This window comes from Glycine max, chromosome 3 (assembly GCF_000004515.6).
Source record: "Glycine max cultivar Williams 82 chromosome 3, Glycine_max_v4.0, whole genome shotgun sequence".
In the NCBI taxonomy this organism is placed as follows: domain Eukaryota; kingdom Viridiplantae; phylum Streptophyta; class Magnoliopsida; order Fabales; family Fabaceae; genus Glycine; species Glycine max.
Window position 1 is genome coordinate 31,150,482 of NC_016090.4, and position 26,056 is coordinate 31,176,537.

At 34.3% G+C, this 26,056-nt stretch overlaps 1 protein-coding gene across 1 annotated transcript; it reads left to right on the plus strand.

Annotated features, from left to right (window-relative positions):
• The first annotated feature begins 5,451 nt into the window (after nt 1–5,451).
• Nucleotides 5,452–7,669, plus strand: LOC100779702 (hydroquinone glucosyltransferase). Its single transcript, XM_003520997.4, has 2 exons — nt 5,452–6,225; nt 6,748–7,669. Exons 1-2 carry the CDS (start codon nt 5,568–5,570, stop codon nt 7,500–7,502), a joined length of 1,413 nt encoding a protein of 470 aa, XP_003521045.1. The 5' UTR covers nt 5,452–5,567; the 3' UTR covers nt 7,503–7,669.
• The last annotated feature ends 18,387 nt before the right edge of the window (nt 7,670–26,056 follow it).

Sequence of the window (26,056 nt, forward strand, 5' to 3'; positions counted from 1 at the left end):
GTAAGCCTCGACACAGCTTCCTAGGCTTGACAAAACCCAGGGCAAATGTGTCCCCAGTCCAAGGCTCGACAAACCCAGGGATCACCTTTGGTGAGCCTTTTTTATTATTAATTTTCATCGCCACAGGAACTCAAGGTATGCAAGGTCTCCCCTTGACAATATTTTTGTTCCTAACTTTTATCTATGTAGGAATACAAATGCATCAAAAACCCAAGGTCCTCCCTTGGTGCACAAAACCCAAGGTACCCTCTTGGTCCGCTCACTTGCAGCAACTACGACGACCATCGTCCATGGTCTAAGTTCAACAAGACAAACTTCCACCACACTATTTGGCAAGACCTTTAATCAGGTCGAAGTCATACTTACTCCTCATAACCATTAGAGGAGTAGCTTTGCAGGTTAAGACGACCCACCACCAGATTGCATGACAAGACCTTCAATCAGGTGCAACTTATACTCAGTCCTCATAACCATAAGAGGAGGAATTCTGCAGGTCAAGCAACCTACCCCCCAACTGCTTCAACTAGGGGCAAGTCAAACATAACTCCTCACAACCACCAAGGCAAAAGCTCCACAAAACAAAAGGAAGCCCCACCAGATGGGTGACAAGACCTTTAACTAGGTTGAAATGAAACCTGAGATAACTTTATGTCATTATACTCTTTACAAGACCACCATGATCCTACCTCTACATCAACAAGGTCTTGCTTCGTATGCTATCAAACATTCTACATCATGACGGCCTATTCATACGACACAAGTGTTTGAGAGTTGAGGTCATGCGCATGCATTATATTGAGCATGATTGGTTGGAATTATGGAAGGTTAATGACTACTTGTTGAGTGTATGTTGGAATAATGGATGTTTGTGTATGATTATGGTATTTGTTAGTGTTTCTTTACTAATCATGATCATTTGATTTTAGTGTTAATTTCTTTTATAATAAACTCACCCTTGCAATTTTTGTACCGTGTGGTTGGTACCTGTGATGATCGTGAACCTTCGTTTGTAGGAGTAGATGAATAGTAGTATAGTATGTGAAGTGAGATTCTTTTGTGGAGTTGCCAAGCCGACGTGATGACATTAGGATTATTTTTAGTTTTCATTTAAAAATTAAAATTTACGCACTTTAGAGTAGTGATATTGTAACAATGAGGCGGGTCATTACATTCTCTCATTTCTACATCAACCGATTCAGATTGGGACCCCCTCTGCATGTCTGTTAATTCACCATGTCATATCCATGTCGTATAATTCTTCTTAATCCCATCACACAGTAGATGTTCTCGTATGTCGCCAAATACTTGTCATCTCCCATTTAAACAGTTTATATAACATTTTCCATCCTCATCCAGTCAACTTCTTTCGAAGGTGAATTCCGAGAAGTATTCAACGTCTTCCTCATATGTAGGGCTCATGCGACTTGCATTCATTCAACTTTGATCCATATAATTAATAACTCTGTGATAGTCACAAAGTTGTTCTATGCATGAAAACCTCACTTTTTTCCTTAAAGGTGTGACCTTATCTCATTCAGGAAGACATATTTTTTACAGTACATTCATACGTAAAGGTTAACTTTCTTTTCTTAGATTTGATAAAATTTCGGCAACATTTCACATTGATCTCCAAGTACATCACATGAAAAGCGGTGAAAAGAATTCCACCATAATCAAGTACGCACCCGGAGAACAAAGTGAAATGCACTAACCAAAATTTCATCAAATTTAAGAAAATAAATTTAACCTTTATGTATAAATATACTATAAAAATATGACTCTTTCTAAACTGTCCAAACGGACAATTCAAGATTTAATACAATGATTAATGCAAACTGTCCGCAAAAATCATTATATTCAATCTCAAATGGGAATCTAAGGTTCACTCATCATGAACATAACTTGTATATAAGTCAATACTCATTAATCACAGTCAACAAGTAATAAAAACATTGGTAACAAACAAGAGCATCAAAACTTTATGAAAAACATTTGTACCTGTGATGATGATCACTATAATGTCCATCAACGAATGTCGTGATCACGATGCAAACAGGAAAACGAAAAGTGCCTACAAATTACATTGAGCATTGAAGATTACACATCTTTAACTATCGACTCTTAACCTATAACTTCATGACCATTGACCAACAACCAATAAAATTTTATCCCATTAAGTAATGTCAGTTACAAGATTAACAAAAAAATACACACTTTTGAGACCCTTGTTTGTCTATATATATAGTAGCTAATTTACAATGATTCTAAAACTATTTTTCGTTTCTTATATGTTCTTTTCTAACCTGATAATGTTATTGTAAATGTTGAACTTTATACTACTGGATGCCTTGAGTCAAATCCAATTTTGGGAAGATTTAGTCACTCTATGAACTCATGATTGAAATAGAAATTATTGGAAATTCAAGAATTAGGCGGGGAATTCAATATTATAAGTGAAATTATTATAAATTTAAGTTTTAATTCCAATTAAGTCTGTGAGCAAATAAGCTTAATTTATTTGATGCAGGGTCTAAGATCTAATGGTTTCATTTTCCTAAAATAATGTTCAACCAATCAAAATGATATTGAATACCATTGACCACCTCTACACCAAACAAGTACACGACATAGAATGAAGACATGCTAATTTATAGATAGATTTTCTTCAATTCATATTCATCTCATTACAGTTACAAGTTACAACATCCTAGCATTTAGTTACCTCTTCTCCTTAGAGTGAGTGTGTATGGATAGAAACTTTCCTGACCCAATTAGCACTGTCTAAAAACAGAGCAGCAATCCAAGAAATAGCTTAATCACCACTTGCATCAATCATCATTCCCAAAAACATATATACATATAGATACACCGTAACTTGAAAATGCATCCAATTTCAATTAATGCCTAATGAATGGAACTTGCATCTAGTTTCAGAAAATGCACCGTAACTTGAAAGAAAATGCATCAGACATATACATATAGATACTCATAGTCATAGCTAACTAGTGAGGTTAATTAATAACAGAATAAGTCTTCGTGTTGCCTCAAAGGCTCAAATAATCCCATCCATTTTTTTAGTATATACAAATGAAATGATTAAGGGATAACATCAATCACAATAATGCATCAAGTTGACTACTTTTGAGTCACCAAACTATTTCAGAACATCAGAAAACAAAAACAAAAATAGATCAATAATTAAAAAGACATGGGTGGAAATGTGAAGGTAGCAAATGGAGGAACAAAAATTAATGCGGCCCTCATTATATTTCCTCCACTTGTCATCTTCCAAAATTTTCAAGTCAACAACAAACCACCTTGATATTAAAGCTGCCAATGAAATAAAATTACCATTCATTGTTTCATAATTTTTCATCTTATTTTCAGTTCTGATTTGGTGCCTTTGGAATCACTTCATATCAAGGTATTTTATTTTCAACATTTGGAACAACCATATACATATATACAAATTATATTGACTATCATCTACTTCATTGTAGTTTGTCATCTCAGATATAATAGAAGTTAAGGACAGTTTCTGCATTACAAAGTAAGAGCTCACTCAAGATAGAAAGCATACATAAGTGGAATGTATATTATAGAAAGAGACATACACACAAATACACAAACAGATGCTCCTGGCTTCATAAACCAACAACATTCAATCCTAACCATTAACTAGTTTGTGGTCCAGGAATCAATATGCAAATTAGTTGCTTCATAAACCAGTTGCACATACAGACTATCATCCACACATACACATGCACATTTCGTCAAATACGTTGTAAACACTATATATATATATACATACATACATGAAACAGTTATCAGGCTTCACTTCTTTTATAGTGTCCTGTGAGACTGAGAAAGGAAAAAGGACTTCAAATGGTAGTCCGAGAAGGAGAACAAAGTAGAGAAACACGAAGAAAAGAGAAGAAACCTAACCTTTCGCGATCGACAGTTGCCTGCGAGAGTGATAGTTAGGTTGCAACTCGCAGCGAGTGACAATAACAGTGATGTTGCAACGCCACGAGAGGTTGCAATGCTGGTGGTGACAGAGTTACAGTCCCATGAGAGGTTGCAAATGAGAGTGCGGAGGCATTCGAGTGAGAATGATGAGAGTGAGAGGTTTCAAAGTTACTGAGCTTCAAGGTTTTTGACGTCAGACAATGATTAAAAGATCCCACAACATCAATTTTTTTTTAAAATCCAATGTTAATGAAGTAACTCAACATCAATTTTTAAAAAAATCGATGTTGAGTTTTCTCTACATTTTTTCAGTAACAACGATTTTTAATAAAATTGATGTTGAAACGAGTTTGTACCCAAAACCGATATTATCAAAGTTGATTAATATTGATTTTTTAACTAATGTTATCAAAGTTAGTTAACATCAATTTTTAAAAATCGATGTTAACAATTTGTGTTAACATTAATTTTTTAAAAAATCGATGTTAACAAACTCATGTTATTATGAGATTGTCATCGTATCTTTGTTAACATCAATTTTACCTAAAACTGATATTAAATTAATGATGTTAAAAACATTATTTATTGTAGTGGACACACAAAACAAGCGGCACCAAATAATTGACATAAAGAAACATGCAATTGGGCAAAACATCACAGGAGCATGGCATATCAAGTAAAAATCGATAATCGATCGCTACAATGAGATAAATAGATGTCGGATCGATCGCTACAATGAGATAGATAGATGTCGGATTTATATATATAAATGTCGGGTTATATAGTACGTATATGATGTGGTCTGATATTCACGTGATGTAAAACACAATATATATATATATATATATAGTACGTATATGATGTTGTCTGATATTCACGTGATGTAAAACACAAAAGGGAGCAAAATAATGAGTGCTACGTCTCATGATCCGGACAATTGCTTGTCTGTAAATTAAATTAGCTATTAAATAATTTAAGGAACGAGAGATGAACTGTACGTACAAGAAAAAATATTACATGTTTCAGTAGTATTATATATATATATATATATATATAATCTCTACTAATCTTTAGTTAATATATAATTGAAATTTTTAATGTATAGGATTTAATAAAACTCGATTAAGTATCACAAATTATTTGAGATCCTTGTGATTTTGTTACATTAGATTTTATTACATGGTCTGTGATCCCATACTAAACCAAAATTAATTTCCATCGTGTAACAGATTTTAAATTTGGGAAAGGGTACATCACACAGAAACTAATCAGAGTAGACATTAATTATAAACGTGATACTCACAGACGAAGTATATATTTTTTTTTTTTACAGGAGTTCTATTTATTGTTTTTTACTATGTTATGATAGTAATAAATATTAATTAACATTGTTCATGACTAATTTTACTAAAAAAAATCTGAGTTATTCTGAATCTTTTCTTTTAGCTACAAAATTACAGCAATTCAAACAGAGTTCCTTAAGTTAGTTTGGTTGGTTTAGTTCTATTTAACATCTTTCTCTCTTTCAAAAGACAAGACTATAGTAATCATTCTACTTCTTCTATTCCTCCAATAAGCGAATTCTCAGATTTGTATGCATGGAGAAAACAACAACGCACATTGTAGTAATTCCCAGTGCAGGATTCAGCCACTTCGTTCCCATTATCCACTTCTCAAAACAACTCGTTGAGCTTCACCCAGAAATTCACGTAGCATGCATCATTCCCATACTAGGGTCTCTCCCAAGTGCCGCAAAACCCATTCTCCAAACCCTTCCACAAAACATAAACACCATTTTCCTTCCACCGGTGAACCCTAATGAGCTACCACAAGGTATTCCCGTAGTTCTCCAAATTCTGCTCGCAATGGCTCACTCCATGCCCTCCATCCACCACACCCTCAAGTCCATAACTTCAAAGACTCCCCACGTGGCAATGGTGGTTGATACTTTCGCCTATGAAGCACTAGATTTTGCTCAAGAGTTCAACATGTTATCCTACGTTTACTTCCCTTCCGCGGCTACGACACTCTCCACACACTTCTATTTTCGCACGTTGGACGAGGAAACATCGTGTGAGTATCGAGATCTGCCACACCCTATCAAAGTACCAGGTTGTGTGCCGTTTCATGGCCGCGATCTCTATGCTCAGGCCCAAGATCGAACCAGTGAACTTTATAAAATATCACTCAAACGATATGAACGGTACCGTTTCGTTGATGGGATCTTCATTAACAGCTTCTTGGAATTGGAAACTGGTAATTATAAATGTACACTTTACTTTCTTATAATTCAATTTTTGTTCAATTTTACCATAAATTATTAGGAGCTATTCAATCAAAAACAAACAAAAAAAGGTGTTATTCAATCATTTTTTATAGAGATATTAACAAGGACCATAAACACATGATGTTTAAGGCTATTTAATGTAGTAATTCCTCTACTTTCGCCCAATTTATCTTTCTATCTCAGTTTATCTTTCTGGTCACATTGCGTACAAACTTTGATTACTTTCTCTATTCTAAAATCATGGTAGTTTTAACCTTTGAAAATAAATTTAAATTGATTGATTTTGTATCTTTTAAAGAGATATTTAAATATCTTACAATTTTATTCTCTAATAAATATTATTATCTTAAAAGAGTTAATTATGTTAAAATTAAAAAAGAGAACAAAAAAAATGAGTAAAATATATTGTCTCCTAATAAATATTAATTTTCTTGAAATTCTTTGTCTTTTTACTGTGTAAAGAAGCCTTAAACATTATTCATTGGAAGCAGGTCCTATAACAGCATTGCAAGATGAGGAAAGGGAGTACCCACCTTTATATCCTGTTGGACCACTTGTCCAAACTGGGACAGCATCTTCTGCAAATGGGTTGGACTTGGAGTGTCTAGCATGGTTGGACAAACAACAAGTTGCTTCTGTTTTGTATGTTTCTTTTGGGAGTGGTGGAACACTCTCACAAGAGCAAATAACTGAGCTTGCTTTTGGTTTGGAATTGAGTAACCATAAGTTCTTATGGGCTGTGAGAGCACCAAGTAATGTAGCCAATGCTACATATATTGGTGAACAAAAACACGTTGACCCGTTAGAGTTCATGCCATGTGGGTTTTTGGAGAGAACCAAAGAGAAAGGCATGGTTTTTCCTTCATGGGCACCCCAAATTCAAATCCTTAGCCACAGTTCAGTTGGAGGGTTCTTGACTCACTGTGGTTGGAATTCGATCCTTGAGAGTGTGCTAAAGGGTGTGCCATTCATCACATGGCCACTGTTTGCGGAGCAGAAAATGAATGCGATTTTGCTATGTGAGTGTCTCAAAGTGGGAGTGAGGCCAAGAGTTGGTGAAAATGGTTTGGTGGAAAGGGCTGAAATTGTGACGGTGATAAAGTGTCTAATGGAAGAGGAAGAAGGTAAGAAAATGCGTGAAAGAATGAATGAGTTAAAAGAAGCTGCTACTAATGGTCTCAAACAAGATGGGGCTTCTACCAAGAACTTTTCTCGGGTAGCATTCAAGTGGAAAAATTTGGCATAGGAGAACAAGTTTTATTGAATGCTTTGATCAGGATCTTGGTTTAATTTATTAGTTATTACCTTCTTTTTTTTTCTGTTTCTGCTTTCCTAGTAAGTAATTCTGTGGAGTATTGTACTAGAATTTCTGATCTAGAACGAGATCATAATGATAATTTGCACTATTAGGCTCGTGTTGCAGCATGCTTATGTGGCAATATTTTATTCGACAGACGACTTTAGATAGTCTTATATCTTCAATATTTTGCACCATTTTCAGAATTTGCTTACTTCTCTGATTGGTTTAGATCGGACAAATTGTTACATTAGAAATTGCAAATTAAAATCAGAAAATTAGTCACTAAGTTTCTACCTGCGTTATGCAACGTGAGTAGTACTTGTGTGTCGGGCTGTCTTAGATAGACTTTAGCCATTATGATGAATCTTAATTACTATCGTTTTATGGAGAAATTATATGTAGGTCCAGAATCAACATGTCAAATGTGGTTTAAGTTAGTAACAACATAACACGAGGCAACGGGTCAATGGTTATAGTGTTATAGCAACGCTATCAAATTCCATATCTGATGTAATCAATTTATCTGGATATCAGGTTTATGATTAATATCACCAACTGCGGCAACTGAACTCAAATCCTTAGTCTCACCGAACAAATCATCATTTGTTTCGTGTCGTGCCTCACATTCTCACGTCTACTGATCTCCCTCATCAACTTCTCAGTAATTTAAAGTTACGTTTCAGGCAGCTTAAACTATAACCATATTATACATCACAGTAGTGTAATCACTGTGGGATGGATTAACGATAAGCAATAATCTCCCATTAATTCATGGTTGCTTTGCGGTAACAGCAATGGCAAAGTGTCCATGGTTGGTTCTTGTTACAGAGCAATGGCAAAGCGTCCATGGCTGAGAGCGTTCTCTTTTTCTGGCAACGTAAAGTGTAAACGTGATGATCCTCGAAACTATTTTTAGAAGTTTTAATTTTGGTATAATCGTAAATGTGATTTGTAAAAGATATCCAATTAATTTTGATATAATGGTAAATTTGAATAAGATATCCTGATAAATTGGTTAAATCGGATTTGAAATTTAATACCCTTAAAAAGTTATAACATCATTAACCTTTGATCATGTTACAAGGTATCATGTTGTTACCGACCAAGATCACATTGACGTAATGGTCCCGACTAACATATAATTTATTTCTTGGTTTTATGGCTTAACTAGACTAGATATAACTCATGCATTTCACACGTATAAAATCTTAATTTTACAAAAATTCTAGCATTTAAGAATTTGGAAAGAACATCTCGAACAAAAAGAATCTGGAAGGAATGAATTTATCATTATGATGGATCTTGTAAAAGAATAATATGTCAAAATTTAGTTGTGATAAATTCATTGCAAAGAGGTAAAATGGGAGTAAAGTTTTTATTTATCCTTGTTTTTTTTTAAGGTTTTGATCCTTGTGTGGTAAAATAATTATAGAAAAGTGCATAATTATCTCAAACTTTTTTTTACTGCATTATCTCCTTAAACTTAAATTTCTAATTTGTTGCAAATTTAAAACTATAATTTTGTCTTAATTAATTTCTAAATTGTAATTGTTACAACATGTTGTATTTTGTTAATTAGGTATTAACTTGCTAACATTATAATTTTTTTTATTTTGTTAAATCTCACAGCCATCAAATAATATTTCCTTGCTATTCCAACTTTTTACCAATAAAAAAAAATTGATACATCATATGATGTTTTGTCAAATTCTTACCGATATATACTCTTACTTTTTTATATATATACCCACGTGAACTCGTCTAATTAATTTCTGAAATACACTAATGACCCCTTTTATACATTATAGTAAGAAATTGTGATATCTAAGAAATACATTACATTACTAATGTTTATATAAAAAAAATTGTATACCTATGTATAAAGGCCTATGTAAAAGTTAAAATAAATAAATAAATAAAAACATGTGGAAAATCAAGAAACCTCAAGAATTGCTAGTGTAAGTAGCCTAAAAATAAAAGGAAAACCAACAACTTATAAATTTTAGGCTAAAATGTCTTTTTGGTAGTTTATGTTTTTAGTAATTCTCTTTTTGATCCTCTACAAGTTTTTAGTAATTTTTTTTCATTCAATAATTTTTGGTTTGGTCCTTATGTTTTAACATTTCATTTTAATCCTTTTAAAAATGAGTCAATTTGATCTTTTTGTTGGTTTGAAACTAACATTGTTAACAATTTTTATCTTAAAATAATTAATTTTAACGTAGTGACGATTAAATTTTTTTTCACTACTTTTGAATTAACTATTTTATCATAAGAAACTAAAATAATTAATATAAATATAATAATGATTTTTAACTGTCACAATTTTTTTTATTAAATGTTTAAAAATTATAAATCCTAAATTCTTGCTTCTCATCCTTCTGAGCACCTTCAATCATACTAGACACTAATCATCAAAATCAAATGGATTTGTCCAAGCTTCAACAAAGTTAGGTTTAGCAACTTTCAAAGGAGATATCTTAATTTGAACACCCAACATTATCTCTCTTTTTGAAAAAGTGAGTCAAATATAGATTAAAGTAAATTTCTCAAAATTGTGTGTGACATAAAGACAAGCTAACCCTGCTAAAACAAGCAAGTGCTATAATCACTATAAATGTACCACAATAAGCAAAAGAAACACGTAATTGCCAGAAAAACTCAATGGGACAAAACCATGATAAAGGAAAAAAGGATGAAAAATGTATTTATTTCTCCCCCTCATGCAACCAATAATCTTTAAGATGATGAAGTTCAATCTTATGAATCATTTGTTTAAAATTTTTTCTTGACATTGACTTTGTAAAGTGATCTACTAGATTTTCACACGAACAAACTTGTTTTGAACATTTATATTATCATTCTTTTGGAGAACAAGAGTGAAAAAATTATCATTTTTTTGGAGCACATGAGTGAAGAAGAAATTTGGTAGAATATGTTTTGTTCTATCTACTTTAATGTATATACATGCAACATTGTCTTCACATGTTGGAAACCAAACACATTCGTGACTTCCTCGTGTATTGCTAAAATTTCAGCATAATTGGATAATGTTGTGGTTATGGTTTGCTTCACAAATCACCATATGAAATGGTTGTGTCGCTGCATGTAAACAAATATGTATGTGATCTACCATTATGAGAGTTTGACAAATAACATGCATATGCATAACCAATTAGATATGACATGGAAAATTTTGGCTAAAACAAGTCAATATCCATTATTGCTCTAAGAAAATAAAGTATATGCTTCGTTCCATTTTAATATATTTGTGTAGGCAAAGAACTATATCTTGCTAATGAATTGACAACAAATCCTACATCAGGTAATGTGTATTTAGCAAGATATATAATTGTTCTTATAATACTAAGAAAGGGTATTTCAGGACCAAGTAGCTTTTCGTCCTTTTCTTCAGGTCTAAAAGGATTTTTGTCCACATCTAAAGACTTTACAATCATTGGAGTATGCAACTGATGCGATTTTCCATATAGAACCTTTTAAGCATCTTTGAAATCCCAAGAAATTTTTATCCTTCATAGATATTTCTTCTCAAACTTTTTGTTTAAGCAATTTATATCATTTGGAAGCACTACTAAAAATAATATATTTTACGACGTGCAATTAAAGGCGGTTGTTACAAAACCGTCTTTGTTTGGGACAGTGTTATTTTCTTAAATACTGAAAATATTTTAAAGACGGGTTTGATGAAATCATTTTTGAATGGTATAAAACAAAGGCGGTTTTGTGAAAACCGCCTTTGTTTTATACCATTCAAAAACGATTTCTCATGAAAACCGTCGTTAAGTCTCTGTAATTTTAAATTTAAACGCGTGCTTCTTCAATTCCTGTCTCCTCGCTTTGCTTGTTTTCCTTTTTCCAATGTCTCTTTCATCTTCCCTAGGCTCTTGAGAAGACAAGTCCACCGCCGAAACCAAACCCAATGTCTTCTCTCTCGCGTTGAAAGTGAATTCCTTTCTCGCAGCTTCCATTTTACAGAACGAGAAGCAGAGAATCCACGCTCTATTTTTCTCCCTCCCCCTGCCTCTTCAGTATCAAGTTTTTCAACCTCTCGCGATGTTCCATTTTGCTGATAACCAAAATCGACGCCGCCATTGACATTGTCGAGGAAGCCAACCAGCACTGGCATGAAGCATTCCGTTCTGAAGAGAAAATCGCGGTTCTCCTTGGAATCTTAACAGAAATTGAACTGAATGAAAAAAGGAAGTTGTATCGAGAGAGAGAGAGAGAGAGAGAGAGAGAGAGAGAGAAGAAAACAAAAAACAGCTTATGGAATGATCAAAGACAGCTTAAGCTTTATTTTCCAGTAAGTATGGTTTATATACAAAATGGAAAATGAAAAGGGAAAATTAGTTATTCAGTTACAAATGAAATGAAGGATAAATGAAATGTATGCAGCAGTAGTAGCATCCTAAATGCAGTAGCAGCAACTCGAATTCTCATAGTGGCTAAGAGCCCCCCTCAAGCTGGGAATAGATGCTCATCATTCCCAGCTTGGAAACTAGAGTCTTGAATTGAGTAGGAGTTAAAGGCTTGGTAGAAACATGAGCAAGCTGCATGGAGGATCTAACTGGAAGAAGCTTGAGAAGGCCATTTAGTGATTTTTCTCGAACGATATGGCAATCTAATTCGATATGTTTTGTGCGCTCATGGAAAACCTGATTGGAAGCAATTTGAATAGCAGATCGATTATCACAAAATAGATTAGCTGGCTGGGTGAATGGAATGCGAAATTCTTGAAGAAGGTATGTAAGCCATTGAAGTTCACATGTGGTGGTAGCTAAAGCACGATATTCTGCTTCAGATGAACTTTGTGAGACAGTGGATTGTTTCTTGGAGCGCCATGATATGAGAGAATTACCAAGGAAGATGGAGAAGCTTGTAATAGAGCGACGTGTGTCACGAAAACCGGCCTAGTCTGAATCACTAAAAGCTTGAAGTAGAGTTGAACCAGTTGTAGGAAAGAAAATGCCACATCTCGGTGAACTCTTGAGATAGCGAAGAACCCGAGAGGCGACTTTTGAGTGATCGGTAGTTGGGTTAGCCATGAATTGGCTCAATTGCTGCACAGCGTAAGAAATATTTGGTCTAGTGTTAGTAAGATAGATGAGCCTACCAACAAGCCGACGATATGAAGGGGAGTCTTCAGCAGATAAAGGATCTCCTATGCCTGCTTGAATATGAGTAGTACAATCCATAGGTGTTGAAGCTGGACGGCAAGCAAGCATTCCAGAATCAGAGAGAATATCTAGAACATATTTCCTTTGACATAGATGGATGCCTTGCTGGGAACGAGCAACCTCCATGCCAAGGAAAAATTTTAAAGTGCCAAGATCTTTAATCTTGAAGGTTTGGTCCATAAATATGGTAATACGATTGATAGCCATTATATCATTCCCTGTTAGAACTATATCATCAACATACACCAAAAGTGCAGTAAATGACTTATCATTGAAACAGAGAAAGAGGGAATGATCAGCTGAAGCTTGAGTGAAACCATGAGTAAGAAGAAATGAGTACAAACGATGAAACCACTGTCGACTAGCCTGTTTCAAACCATAAAGTGATCATTGTAATCGACAAACTTGATTAGGGTGTGAGACTTGCATTCCTGGAGGCAGCTGCATATAGACTTCTTCATTTAATTCTCCATGAAGGAATGCATTGTTAACATCGAGCTGACGAAGATGCCAACCATGAATAACAGCCAATGCTAACAATAATCGAACTGTTGTGAGCTTCACAACTGGAGAAAAAGTATCAAGGAAATCCAATCCTTCCATTTGAGTATACCCCTTGGCTACAAGTCGAGCCTTATATCATTCAACGGAGCCATCAGCATGATACTTAATCTTATAAACCCAACGGCACCCAATAGCTTTCTTATTAGCTGGTAAGTCTGTAAGGGTCCAAGTGTTATTCGTTTGTAAAGCTTGTGACTCGGCTTGCATCGCTTTAAGCCAACAACCATGTTGAGATGCTTCGGCATATGTCTTAGGCTCAGTAGATGTAGAAATGGAAAGAACAAAATGTCTGTGGGATGATGATAGACGCGAATAAGATAGTACAAAATTGAAAGGATGACACACTGAAGCTGAATAACCGAGAGGATGGCTCACTGAAGCTGAATTGGTATTAGTAGTTGAAGTGAGAAATACATGATAGTCGTGAAGGTATGTAGGAGGTCTTCTATCTCGTGTGGAATGACGTAAAGGTGTGGCTGAATTATTTTCTGTATGTGCACTAGATGTGGGTTAGCTTACCGACACAACATCTTGTGTCTCAAAAGGAAAATGATCAAGTACAAATGGTGTAGGGGAAACCAAAGGTTGTGATTGTTGTGTTTCAAGTTGTGAGGGAAAGTGATTTTCATAAAAAATCACATTTCGAGAAACAGCTAAAGCATTTAAATGTAAATTATATACCAGATAACCTTTTGTATTTGGCTTAAAACCCAGAAAAATGCATGGATGTGCTCTTGGGTCTAACTTTTGTCTATGTGCTGAGAGTGTGGAAATGTAACAAAGACATCCAAAAACTTTGAGATTTGATATATCACATGGACTTCCAAACAATTTTTCATAAGGGGATGCATTTTTCAAAAATGGAGTAAGTATACAGTTTATCAAATATGCTGCATGACTTAAAGCAAAACACCAGAAATTGTTGGGCAAGTTTGCTTGAAAAAGTAATGCTCTTGTTACATTCAAAAGATGTTGGTGCTTCCGTTCAACAATTCCATTTTTCCCAAGCATTTCAACACATGTTGTTTGATGTATAATTCCCTTCAAACTACAAAAATCACTCATAAGAAATTCTAGGCCATTATCAGTTCTAATTTTCTTAACCTTATTGTCAAATTGAGTTTCAACAAGAGCTATAAAGGCTTTGATATGTTCTCGTGTTTCAGCTTTGACATGTATCAGAAATATCCAAGTAAAACGTGAATAATCATCCACTATGGTTAGAAAGTATCGATGTCCTAGCATTGAAACCTTTGAACAAGGTCCCCATATATCTATATGCAAAAGTTCAAAGCTATTCGATGCATGTGAGTTACTGGTGGGAAATGGAAGTCTTTTATGTTTAGCATAATGACATGTATTACAAACAAAATTCTTATCAAGCTTTAAGAAAGGATAGGTTGATTGCATATTTCGTAAACGTTCAGAGGAAAGATGTCCCATTCTAAAGTGCCAAAGATCTATAGGTGTAATGGTACAATATGGATGAACAATGTTGGTTTCAATGTTAGATATGGCCGTATAGTTTGGGGTGAGGTAGTACAATCCATTTCTCACTTCAACTGTACCAATCTTCGCTTGAGTAATCTCATCCTGCATCAAGCATGAATTAGAAGAGAAAATAAGTTTACAGCTATTAGTATAGACAAGTTTAGATATGGAAATCAGATTAAAGGAAAAGGAAGGGACATATAACACTGCTGACAGGATGATGGAATCTGAAATGCATATGTCACCAGAGTGAGTAGCAGTGACATGATGGCCATTTGGTAGTCTAACTATAGTAGGAGGATTTAGCTGAGTGTAGGATTTAAAAAGATCAAGTGAGGCTGATACATGATCAGTTGCTCCAGAATCCAGGATCCATGTGTTGAGTGTGTGTGTGTGGTTTACAAAAGACAAAGACTTACCATGAGCTGGTTGTGTCAACAGAATAAGAGGCTATCTGTTTAAGATTGGATGAAAATTTAGCTAAGTTCCCATCAGTTGGTTGTTAGATTAAAGCAAGCAATGCTTTGTATTGCTCAGGTGAAAAACGAATCTCCTTGGACTCTAAAAGCTGTGTTTGATCATTGGTGACTGCATTATCTCCTGCCACCAAGCTGTTAGCACTGCTCCTTGGGTTAGAAAACCTGTAACCTGGTGGGAATCCATGCTTTTTGTAGCATACATCAATAGTGTGACCCATTTTTCCACAATAAGTACATACTTTCCCACTCCTATGGCTACTAGACTTGTTCCTTTCACTGTTATTTGAAGGAACTCCATGTTTCTTATAGCAAACATTCTCAGTATGTCCAGTCTTCCCACAATAATTACAGGCCAATTTCACTGCATTAATTAAACTACCTTTCATGTCTATGTTATTAGCAGCTATCAAATTGCTTCCAATTTGCTTTTCCTATTGTGCAACATAGGAAAATATCCTTGATATTTTAGGTAGTGGATCCATGAGGAGGACATGTGATCGCACATTTCCATATTGTTCATTCAATCCTCTGAGAAACTGAATTGCTCTATCCTCAAGCTTTCTTTGAGCTACAATATTAAGTGCTAAACATGTGCATCGCGTATTGCATGAGCATATAGGATCAGGTCTAAAATTTTCCAGTTCATCCCAAATTATGCGCAATTTCGTGAAATACTCTGTAACTGAAAGGTTACCTTGCCTAATTGAAGCTACCTCTTGCTGGAGATCAGAGATCCTAAGAAGATCACTCTACGCATATCTGAATTTTAGGTCTTTCCAGATTTCCTCTGCCTTATCCATCCACAAAATACTTTGCCTAATAGTCATGGATACTGAATGAATGATCCATGAAACCACCATGTTGTTGCAGCGCCTCCATCCTCCATAAGTTCGATCAGCCTTTAGCGGTTCTAGCGCACCTCCATCGATGAATTCAAGCTTATTCTTTGCACTCAGAGCAGTCATCATTGATATGCTCCATGAATGATTGTTCGAAGAATCAAGAACTGGTGAAACAAGTGATACCGCTGGATTTTCGCTTGGATGCAAGTAAAGAAAGCTATCCACACCAGGTGTTTGTGAATCTCTCTCACTCATGACTATAATAATGAAGATGAATCAAAACAGAAATCGAAACAGAGACGAAAGCAGGTTGAAACGATATCTTCGAGTGTGCAGCAGCGCTCTTCCTCTTCAATGGAAGAGCTCTGATACCATAACAGAAATTGAACTGAATGAATAAAGGAAGCTGTATCGAGAGAGAGAGAGATCGAGAGAGAGAAGAAAACGAAAAACAGCTTATGGAATGATCAAAGACAGCTTAAGCTTTATTTTCCAGTAAGTATGGTTTATATACAGAATGGAAAATGAAAAGGGAAAATTAGTTATTCAGTTACAAATGAAATGAAGGATAAATGAAATGAAGAGTAAATGAAATGTATGCAGCAGTAGTAGCATCCCAAATGCAGTAGCAGCAACTCGAATTCTCATAGTGGCTAAGGGTGGTTAACGAACATGATAAGTGCTTATATAGCTGGGTAGGCCACCCCCTTATGAACCAGTTTTTAAGGGGACCTTTCGGATGTCTTTGCTGCACTTTAACATGGTATCAGAGCTAGGTTATGCCCGGTGGTGTGGTGGATAGTGCCGCTAGCCCTCGCTTTGTGGTGACGAGCCCTGGCTCGAGGGGGCGTGTTGAGAGTCCCACATCGGGTGGTTAACGAACATGATAAGTGCTTATATAGCTGGGTAGGCCACCCCCTTATGAACCGATTTTTAAGGGGACCTTTCGGATGCCTTTGAAGAGAAAATCGTGGTTCTCCTTGGAATCTTGTGTGAAATGCACGATTTTCAAGAGCAAGTTGAACCGATTGTCGCTATGAGTGTGCAAATCGGAGATGGCGACGATGATGTGGTCCTTGGAGAGGAGTGATTGGGACTCGGTGGAGGTAGGTGAGTCGGGCGAGTCGACTCGGTCAGTGACCGAGTCAGACTAGATCTACATGGAGCCGGTGTCGCGTGCTAATTTCTCTACTCATGTGTATTTAAGTTTTCCTTTGTACATAATCTGTGTTTGGGTCTATGCATATGTGTATTTAAGTTTTCCTTTGTATGTATTATTATCTCTCTCTCCTTCACTGTGTGTGTGAGTTGGTTTTTCGTGATAAAATGAACTTTTCATCTGTATGATTTTCTTGGCATGAACATGTGCTTCAAATCAAAATAATATGGTATTTCTGTTTCATTCTTTGTTTCTATTATAATTTATTAACTTGTGAAAATTGGATTTTAAGTAATAATCAACATCTGATTTATATGTACAATTATTTTTTAAATCTAAATTCGCAGTCATGTATGCAACCTAGAAACATTTTTGTCATAAGTTTCCCCCCTTTCATGTTCTTCATTCAACTTCAAATTGTGAATAAAATTGTTGCAGGTCTTAGAGGCCTTGCTGCCTGAGGGTATGATTATTCCTTCTGCTTTTGAGACTCTTGGTCATATAGCACACCTGAATTTGAGAGACGAACATTTACCATACAAATGACTAATAACAAAGGTTTTTATTTTAGAAATATTTTTGGTTACTATGTTAAATATAAAATGTAAAATTGTACTGCAAATTCTTATCTGTCTTAATTTATGAAAGGCGACTTTCATTCATTTTCAAGTTGCGCTGGATAAGAATAAGCCAAGCATACAAACGATTGTGAACAAGATTGATACAATTCAGAATGAGTACAAGACCATTCAACTTGAGGTTTTAGCAGGAAACCACTCTCTTGTGACTACAGTAGTTGAGAATGGTATTCGCTTTGCAAGAAAGAAAGACCAAATGGAAGAAGTTAAGCATAAAAATATTTGTATCCCAGTAACAGTTCTGAATCAAGGGAATTTGGATTCTGGTAAATTTTCTTTTATTAGTGCTTATGAAGTTTATTCTGACAGGACCTTAGCAATGTTGGACACTAATTGAGTTAGCATTTGTGTATGAGTTTAAATTTTTACACGGATTATAGTTGATGATCTTTATGTTTCAGCTGAGCAACTATTCCTCAATGGAAGGTGTTCTTTATTGTAAGCCTCACTTTGAGCATCTCTTCAAGGAGAGTGGGTCCTTCAGCAAGAACTTCCAGTCACATATGTGTTTTTCGTTTTCTTCTTTGAGAATGAAGCTGTGTTTGTGTGGTTTTTGAATCATATGCCTCATTAATTGGCCATATATTCATTTTGAACAGCTGCAAAGCTAGCTGATAAGACAACACATGAGCTGGTAAAATGCTTAATTTTGCAAATTTCTAACTTCATTGTGATAAGTATGTCTAAAGCATTCGGTCTTATATATTGAAGTTTAAATTTTGAAGTAGGATTAGTGTAGAAATCTACATATATATATATATATATATATATATATATATATATATATATATATATATATATAGGTAATGCTTGTTCTTTCCTATCACTGTGTCACTTATATAATTTTAATCAGTACTGGAGACACCTTAATAATCTTCTTCATGAATATATATATATACAAGTGATAGATATAGTCAAGCATATTGACCTTCTGTAAACATTTAATTAGCTAGGTAGGATGCATTCAATTGAATAGACTAATCCACTGAGAACTGAGAAGAATTAGGTAGAATCAATGAAGCACCGACACCGACACCGGACACGGACACGTGGACACCTGTAATGTTGAAAATGTAGGACACGGACACGGCTATATATATATATATATATATATTACATAAAATTAAATATGAGCGATATGCATAAAAGATCTAAATTGAAAATCAAGATTTATATATTCATCATCATCTCAAAAGAACTTTTCCTATGATAATGAGTCACAAAAAATATTAAGAGACCTCATTATACAATTTGTACACTTTGTTTCTTTACAAAAAAAAATTATAAAGCAAGATGATGAATTAGCAACTTCAAGTCTTCAAGAATTCCACAAACTAGCAATCATCATTGAAAAAGATACCCTTTAACTCTGGTTCATCTAAAGACAAACTAGCAATTTCAAGAATGCCACAATCATCAAGTGATCCAAAATCATCTCTAGCTACATCCCATATTTTAGTTTCCTCTTGATGATATTGTGGAGTATTCCTTGAGAGAAGTCTTAGGTTGCTATGAACAAACACTAAATCTTCAGCTCTATGTGGTGTCATCTTGTTTCTCTTTAAAGAATGGATAAATGAATATGTACTCCAATTCCTTTCACAACATGGAGATGTAAAAGGTTGCGCAAATAGCTTAAGGGCAACCTTTTGAAGTATTGGAGCATTAATGCCATGAACCAGCCACCAAGCTTTTGGATCCATTTGACCTCTATCATTTAAAGAATCAAGATCATCAAAACCTTCTCTTCCATCCGAGAAGTTGGCAAACTCAATATTCACTTTTCTCCTTACATCCACATCAAGAAAGAACCTCTTGAAGCATTTTAATCTTTCACGAGTGAGTTCCATGCCTTGATGTGGAGGAACTCGATTAGAATCTTCACTTAGTCATTCATGACTATAATATCTACAATTAAAAAGAAATATATACATGGTTAAAATTTATGTAATTCTAAAAAAAATGCAAGTAAAAGAGTATAGAGTTAATTACCTAGGATTTAAGGAATGAGCTAAACAATGGAAAGGAGTGCTACTCTTAGTCCAACGGTCAATTAATATGGAGTGCACTACCTCATAAAAGTTGATCCTTCACTCTCCTCCTTTCTCTCATATTGATATATGGCATTCTTCACCTTTTCAATCATTGAATCCCACATCTCATATACTAGATGGAGAGATGAAGCTTCCGTATCCGTTCTTCTAAGAACATCATAGATAGGGCTAGTGAAAGAAAGAATATAATCAACCTTATCCCACCATTTATCATCCAACAAAGTATCTTTCACAAATTTAGCCTTGACAACATCATCTTCCTTATAAGAAGACCATTGGTCACTAATGACCATCTCTTGGAGTCCTTTCTTCAATTGCTTGAATCTCTTGAGCATTACAATAGTGGAGGCAAATCTTGTTGGAGCAATGGATATAAATTTCAATGAATTGAATGAATTGAAAATTGATAGTCTCATAGAGTGACTCATGACAAAGTTTTTCATAAACATTGCATCATCCGCAATATGGGTGATCCAAGAACATTCTTCATAAGCAACATTGTTTTTTTTCTGTATTCTTGGCTGCATATATGTTCTTCAAAGCAAGATTTAATGTATGGACAACACATGGAGTCCAATAGATGGAAGGAAACTCAACCTCAATTATTAAACCTGCTACTTTACAAACAGCTGCATTATCCATCACTATTTGCACAACATTTGAGTGCCCAACCTCCATAATTACCTCCCTCATATGTTTGGCAATGAAATCCTTGTCTTTGATCTCATTTGAACAATTGGTGGCCTTTAAAAACATAGGTCCACTCTCTGTGACAACCATGAAATTAATAAGAGATCTTCTTTGCGGGTCACTCCATCCATCACTAACAATGCTCACACCCTTCTGGCTCCATGCATTTTTAATTGGTTGTAACAAATTCTCCACATGTCTTCTCTCATTTTGAAGTAATGTTGTCTTTAATTTATTATAACCTGGAGGTTGGTAACCACTGATCTGATTGTTGACAGCATAGGCAAATGCCTTCTTATAATGAGGATTTCTTGCTAAATGAAAAGGCAGCCCCGAAGAGTAAAACATCCTAGCAATTTCATGATCAAGTGTCTCTCTAGCTTGCAAATTAAAAACATTTTCTACAGTTGATGTCTTTCTCTTTTTTGGATCAACACCAAGAGTGTTTGTATCCATTTGGTGTTGAGTAGAAATCGGAGGCAATGACACAAATTTTGTTTTTGACCTCTCTACCCTCAATGTAACCTCATTGTCTATCTTCTTCAAATCTATAAGTTTGGCAATTGTTACCTTTTGACAAACTCTAACTCCCTTTCCCGTCATCTTCAACAAGTGTGCCCTCACTCTAGTGTAAGACCCATTAAAGGTAAAATCACAAATATTGCATTTTATCTCATAATTTCCACCACCACCTACACTTTTTATCTTTGTAACATAGGTCCATAAAGGTTTGGTATCATCATCTTGTTCTTTAGCTTGACTAAGACTAGAAGCACTCATCTCTACAACAATTTAAAAAGATAAAAAATGAATGTAAACAATTTCTAAGTAAAAAACAAACAACAAAAAGCAATTTCTAATCAATGTTGTTCTTGTCTTACTGGCCATGTTGTAGCTTAATTTTATTCAAAAAAGGACTATTCAAAATAATTTTAGTTTTTGTAAATTATTTGTTTTATTTTTTATTTTTTAAACAATTTAGATACCTTTTTAGCAAATAATTTTTTAAAGAATAAATAGGAAAATAAAGAAACATTCAAATTCATAGACTTATGTGAAATGTTTATGAATTGAAACATTCAAAATTTGAATTTACAAAAAAAAGTTAATGTAAAGGTGATCTATTACAATTTTTCCCTTTGCAATATGTATGTTATTATTTCTTTAATTCCTTAGCAAATAGTTTTTTTAAGAATAAATAGGAAAATAAAGAAAATTACAAGAAAGGTAATTTTTTAATGGCATCTGCAAAAGAATGTTGCCACAAGATTTACAATAAAATAAAGAAAAAAAATTGTTTTTTATATTTTTTTAACAACACAAAGAAAGAGAAAGAGCCAATGGATAAAATAAAGAAGCAACCAACGGATAACAAAGAAAGAAAGAGAAATTTGCTTTTTACAATAAAATAAAGAATAAATGGTGTTGGGGTACATGCAATAGCCAGCAGATAACAATCAACAACACAAAGAAAAAGCCAACGGATAACAACACAAATATAGAGAAAGAGAAAGAATGTGTAAAAAGTTTAAAGGCATTTGAACAAAGTGGAACCACACTAAACACGGACAAATCAGAGGCGAGGGACCCAAGGCACATCAACCCTTCAAAGGCAGCGAGAAAAACCAGAGAAGAAATAGGGAGCAAGGGCCTACCTGCGCAGGGAAGGAAACGGACGCGGCACTTTGCAGCAATGGAGACGCTTGCGGGAACAGCAAGGAGAAGACGTAGAAGAGTTGTTCATTTGGTAAGCATTTTTAAATAAGTAATAAAAATACCTAAGGCTTGTTGGGCCGTGTCGCGTGTGTCTACTTGGTGGGCCGCGTCCAATCACGCGTGTCCTATTGTTCAACCATGTCCAGTGACGGCAGAGGCAACGGACACCATGTCTCACCGGAGTCATACCCGCATGTGTGTCTGGTGCGAGTCCGGCGCGGGACACGCCGGTGATGTGTCGCATCTGTGCTTCTTAGGGTAGAATGCATTCCAAATTGTTCAATCAGGCAGGGCTGGAACCTATATTAAAATATACAACCCTGCATATCTTTATCAAACAACAAAGTGAAAGAGGCAGTTACAAACTGTTAAATATTTTGATATTCTTGTTTTTGTTTAAGATATTTTTACACTAAGATGCAGTTACAAACTGTTAAATATTTTAACAATAACTATTGTTAAGTTATAACTATCATAATTTCTGATAAGCTGATAATGTAAAGTTTAACAGTGTATAATATTTAAAGATAAGACACTAAATAAAATCAAGATGAGAACATTTTCACTATAGAGGCTGAATGATAAATTTCACTATGCAGGGGATACAAACTCCAAGTTCAACCTGGAAACACCTACTTACTAAGAATAATCAACGTTGCACTGAATAAAGAGTTGTTCTTTAAAATTTATTCATAGTTCTTTAAGAAATGCCTTGCAGCAGAGTGAGAGGTAATTTATGCATGTATTCTTGAGCATGTTCCTTTTATATGTTCATGTTTGTCGCTTAGTTCCTTTGCATTGCCCTGATTTAATATGCCATTAGCACATTTATAATCCTTTATTACATGCAACTTTTTTTATCCACTAATATTAATTTGTTGATGAAAAAATTTCAACTATGGCTTTTTTACTTTTTTCTTCTTTATTCACTAACAACTTAACTTTATAATCCTTTATTACATGCAACTTAGTAACGATTTTACCCTTTCATGCCAATTCTACAAGTCCTAATTGTAGCCATAAGGAAAAGAAATTTGTCTTTACCTTAAAATCTTGCTTTATTGCATGAAGTCCCAAAGTTAGAGAATTCTCATGGATTTAATCTACTCAGACCCCATTCCCTAAGAATCACGGGTTAAAATTGTAGAATGGAAAAAGTGGGCCAATTTTATCTTTTCACTTTCTACATTTAGTCAAAAGAGAGAATTGGATAATTTTGTCTTTCCACTTTCTAATATAGTGCCAACATACTAAATATATGTTTCTTTTCATTGATCATTACATATTTTATGTTTCTGTCTCAATTTCATTCTATTATTTTATGTTTTTTTTTTCATTTTTCATTACGTCTTTTTATCAATTCTTTTTAAATATTTTCCTTTACTTTTTTTTCTCTGCCTCCCTTCCTTCTATTATATAACCCAAAAAATGAGACGTGGGTATCATTACTTTTTCTAGTATATCCTAATACGCTACAGAAATTTTAAGAAACTAAGCATTTTTTTATTCTATTAGTGCAAGTTTTTTATAAGTAATTGTGTAGTGGGCTTATAATTTTCAGTACTTTGTTTTATTATTTTATAATTTTCAATTTTGAAAATTAAATAATTAACTAATTTAAAATTTTATATCCCATTTCCTTATTTTGGTTAATTTTGTGGTACGACAATTGGTTGATAATGATAGTAATATAACTAAGTTAACTTGTGGCAGAGGGAGTCACAATAAAGAGATAATAACGAGAATAATGATACCAAGAGAGGTAAAAATGATCATAATAGCAATATTAACAATATTTTTAAAAAAAAAAACAATGATAAAGGATGTGATGAGTGATAATGGTTACTTTGTGGCTTCATAATTTGAAGCTAAGAGCTTCAACTAACGGATATGTAGATCTCTATTATTGAAGGAGACACTTGTGTGGACTGGTAGTTATATGAGGCTTTACTTGTGACATATGGTAATAGTCCTGGGGTTTGGGTCAGGTGGTAGAGGGGTCTGGAGATGCCACAAGTCTTATTTACTTGTCACATTTAACTATGATATGGTATACTACTCTTTGCAGGCCAAACGATTTTCATGACTTTGCTGAGTATTTTGTTCTTCAGGTAATGCAACGAGGTAGGATGTGTAAGTTAGGTCCAATGTGATGTGATTACTTGTGTTCTAAATTTTTCTTTATATTTAAGAAAATATTTATACATAATTATATATTATTGTGTAGACACACACACATATTAAGCGCCTAACATTTTGTCTTTAATAGTCTCAGCTGTAGAGATAGCCATGTTACTACTCCTCAGGTGAATAGTATTGCTACTCTATATGTATATGAACAAGTTCTGGTTAGTTTGTTTTGAATATAAACGATTATAGCTTTTTCCCTAAACTATAAAACTAGCATACTTGTTTTCACTCATTATGAGTGAGTGAGTGAGTGAGAAATGAAAGTATATATGTTTAGTTTATTCTTTTGTTCTCCCTTCGTATGAACAATTTAGTTTAGTAATTACTAGTTAGTCTGTAGAAATATTTTTTAATGAAATCACCATGTCACCAATTTTTATGTCATCATAATTCTTGCTTCCAAAAAGCAAAAAAAATAAAAATAATTAATAATTCTACATCAGTTTTGGACACAACCGATGTAGAATGGCTAACATTTTACATCGGCTATTAGAACGACCGATGTTGAATTATGACTTTCTACATCGGTTTTTAAGACAGCCGATGTAGAAATCTGGCATTCTAAGACGGGTTTGAAGACCAGCCCGTCTTAAAATGGGCAGATTTCTACATCGGTTGTCCTAATAACCGATGTAGAATGTCAGAATTCAACATTGGTTGTTCAACCATCGTTGTGTTTCAACGACATCGGATTACAATGACGCATGATAATCGATGTAAAAACGCATCGAGAACCGATGTAGAAAGTCTATTTTCTAGTAGTGAAGTTCTTTGGGAGTTCCAGTGATATTTATGTGTGAGGAGATATAGGCTACGCTTGAAATTTGTTTAAGCTACGCGCACATAGTTAGCCTAGCTGAGGACAAAACAAGGAGAGTTGGTACTTTTTGCAGCTCAAATATTTCTTCCTGCACCTTTTCGGAATTTGTTTTACCTTCTGGAAAACAATAGATGTAACTAATCCGAGATATAATTTTACATTCTAGATTAGATTATCTAATCTGGAAGCCAAAAGAGAGTGTAGTAAGTAATTTTTGGCGCAGGAAGCAGTAACCAACAAGGAGACATAACAACAAGACAAGGATGGATAGGTTCCCGTGAATATCTCTCTATTTGTGAGGTTTATTTAGAAATTTTTTAAATTGTGTTCCTAACCGACAGTGTAAGGAATAATTTAGTTAATTAAATCTTGAGGATATTATTAAGGTTCTCGCTTGTTTAGTAATTAGTAGGCACATAAAAAAAACAGAACATTGCAATAATAACATACTACATCCGTCCTTAATTATAAGATATAATTAGTTAATTTATATTTATTAAAAAAATTAGTCAATTTAATTATTAACATTAAATTTCTCTATAATTATAATAATTTTTAAATTTATCCTTAATTTCATTAGAAACCTACTCATTTTTTCCAATCTCTATAAGAAAGAGAAAAGGACAATTCAGGTATTTTAGCCAAAATAATTAATGTAC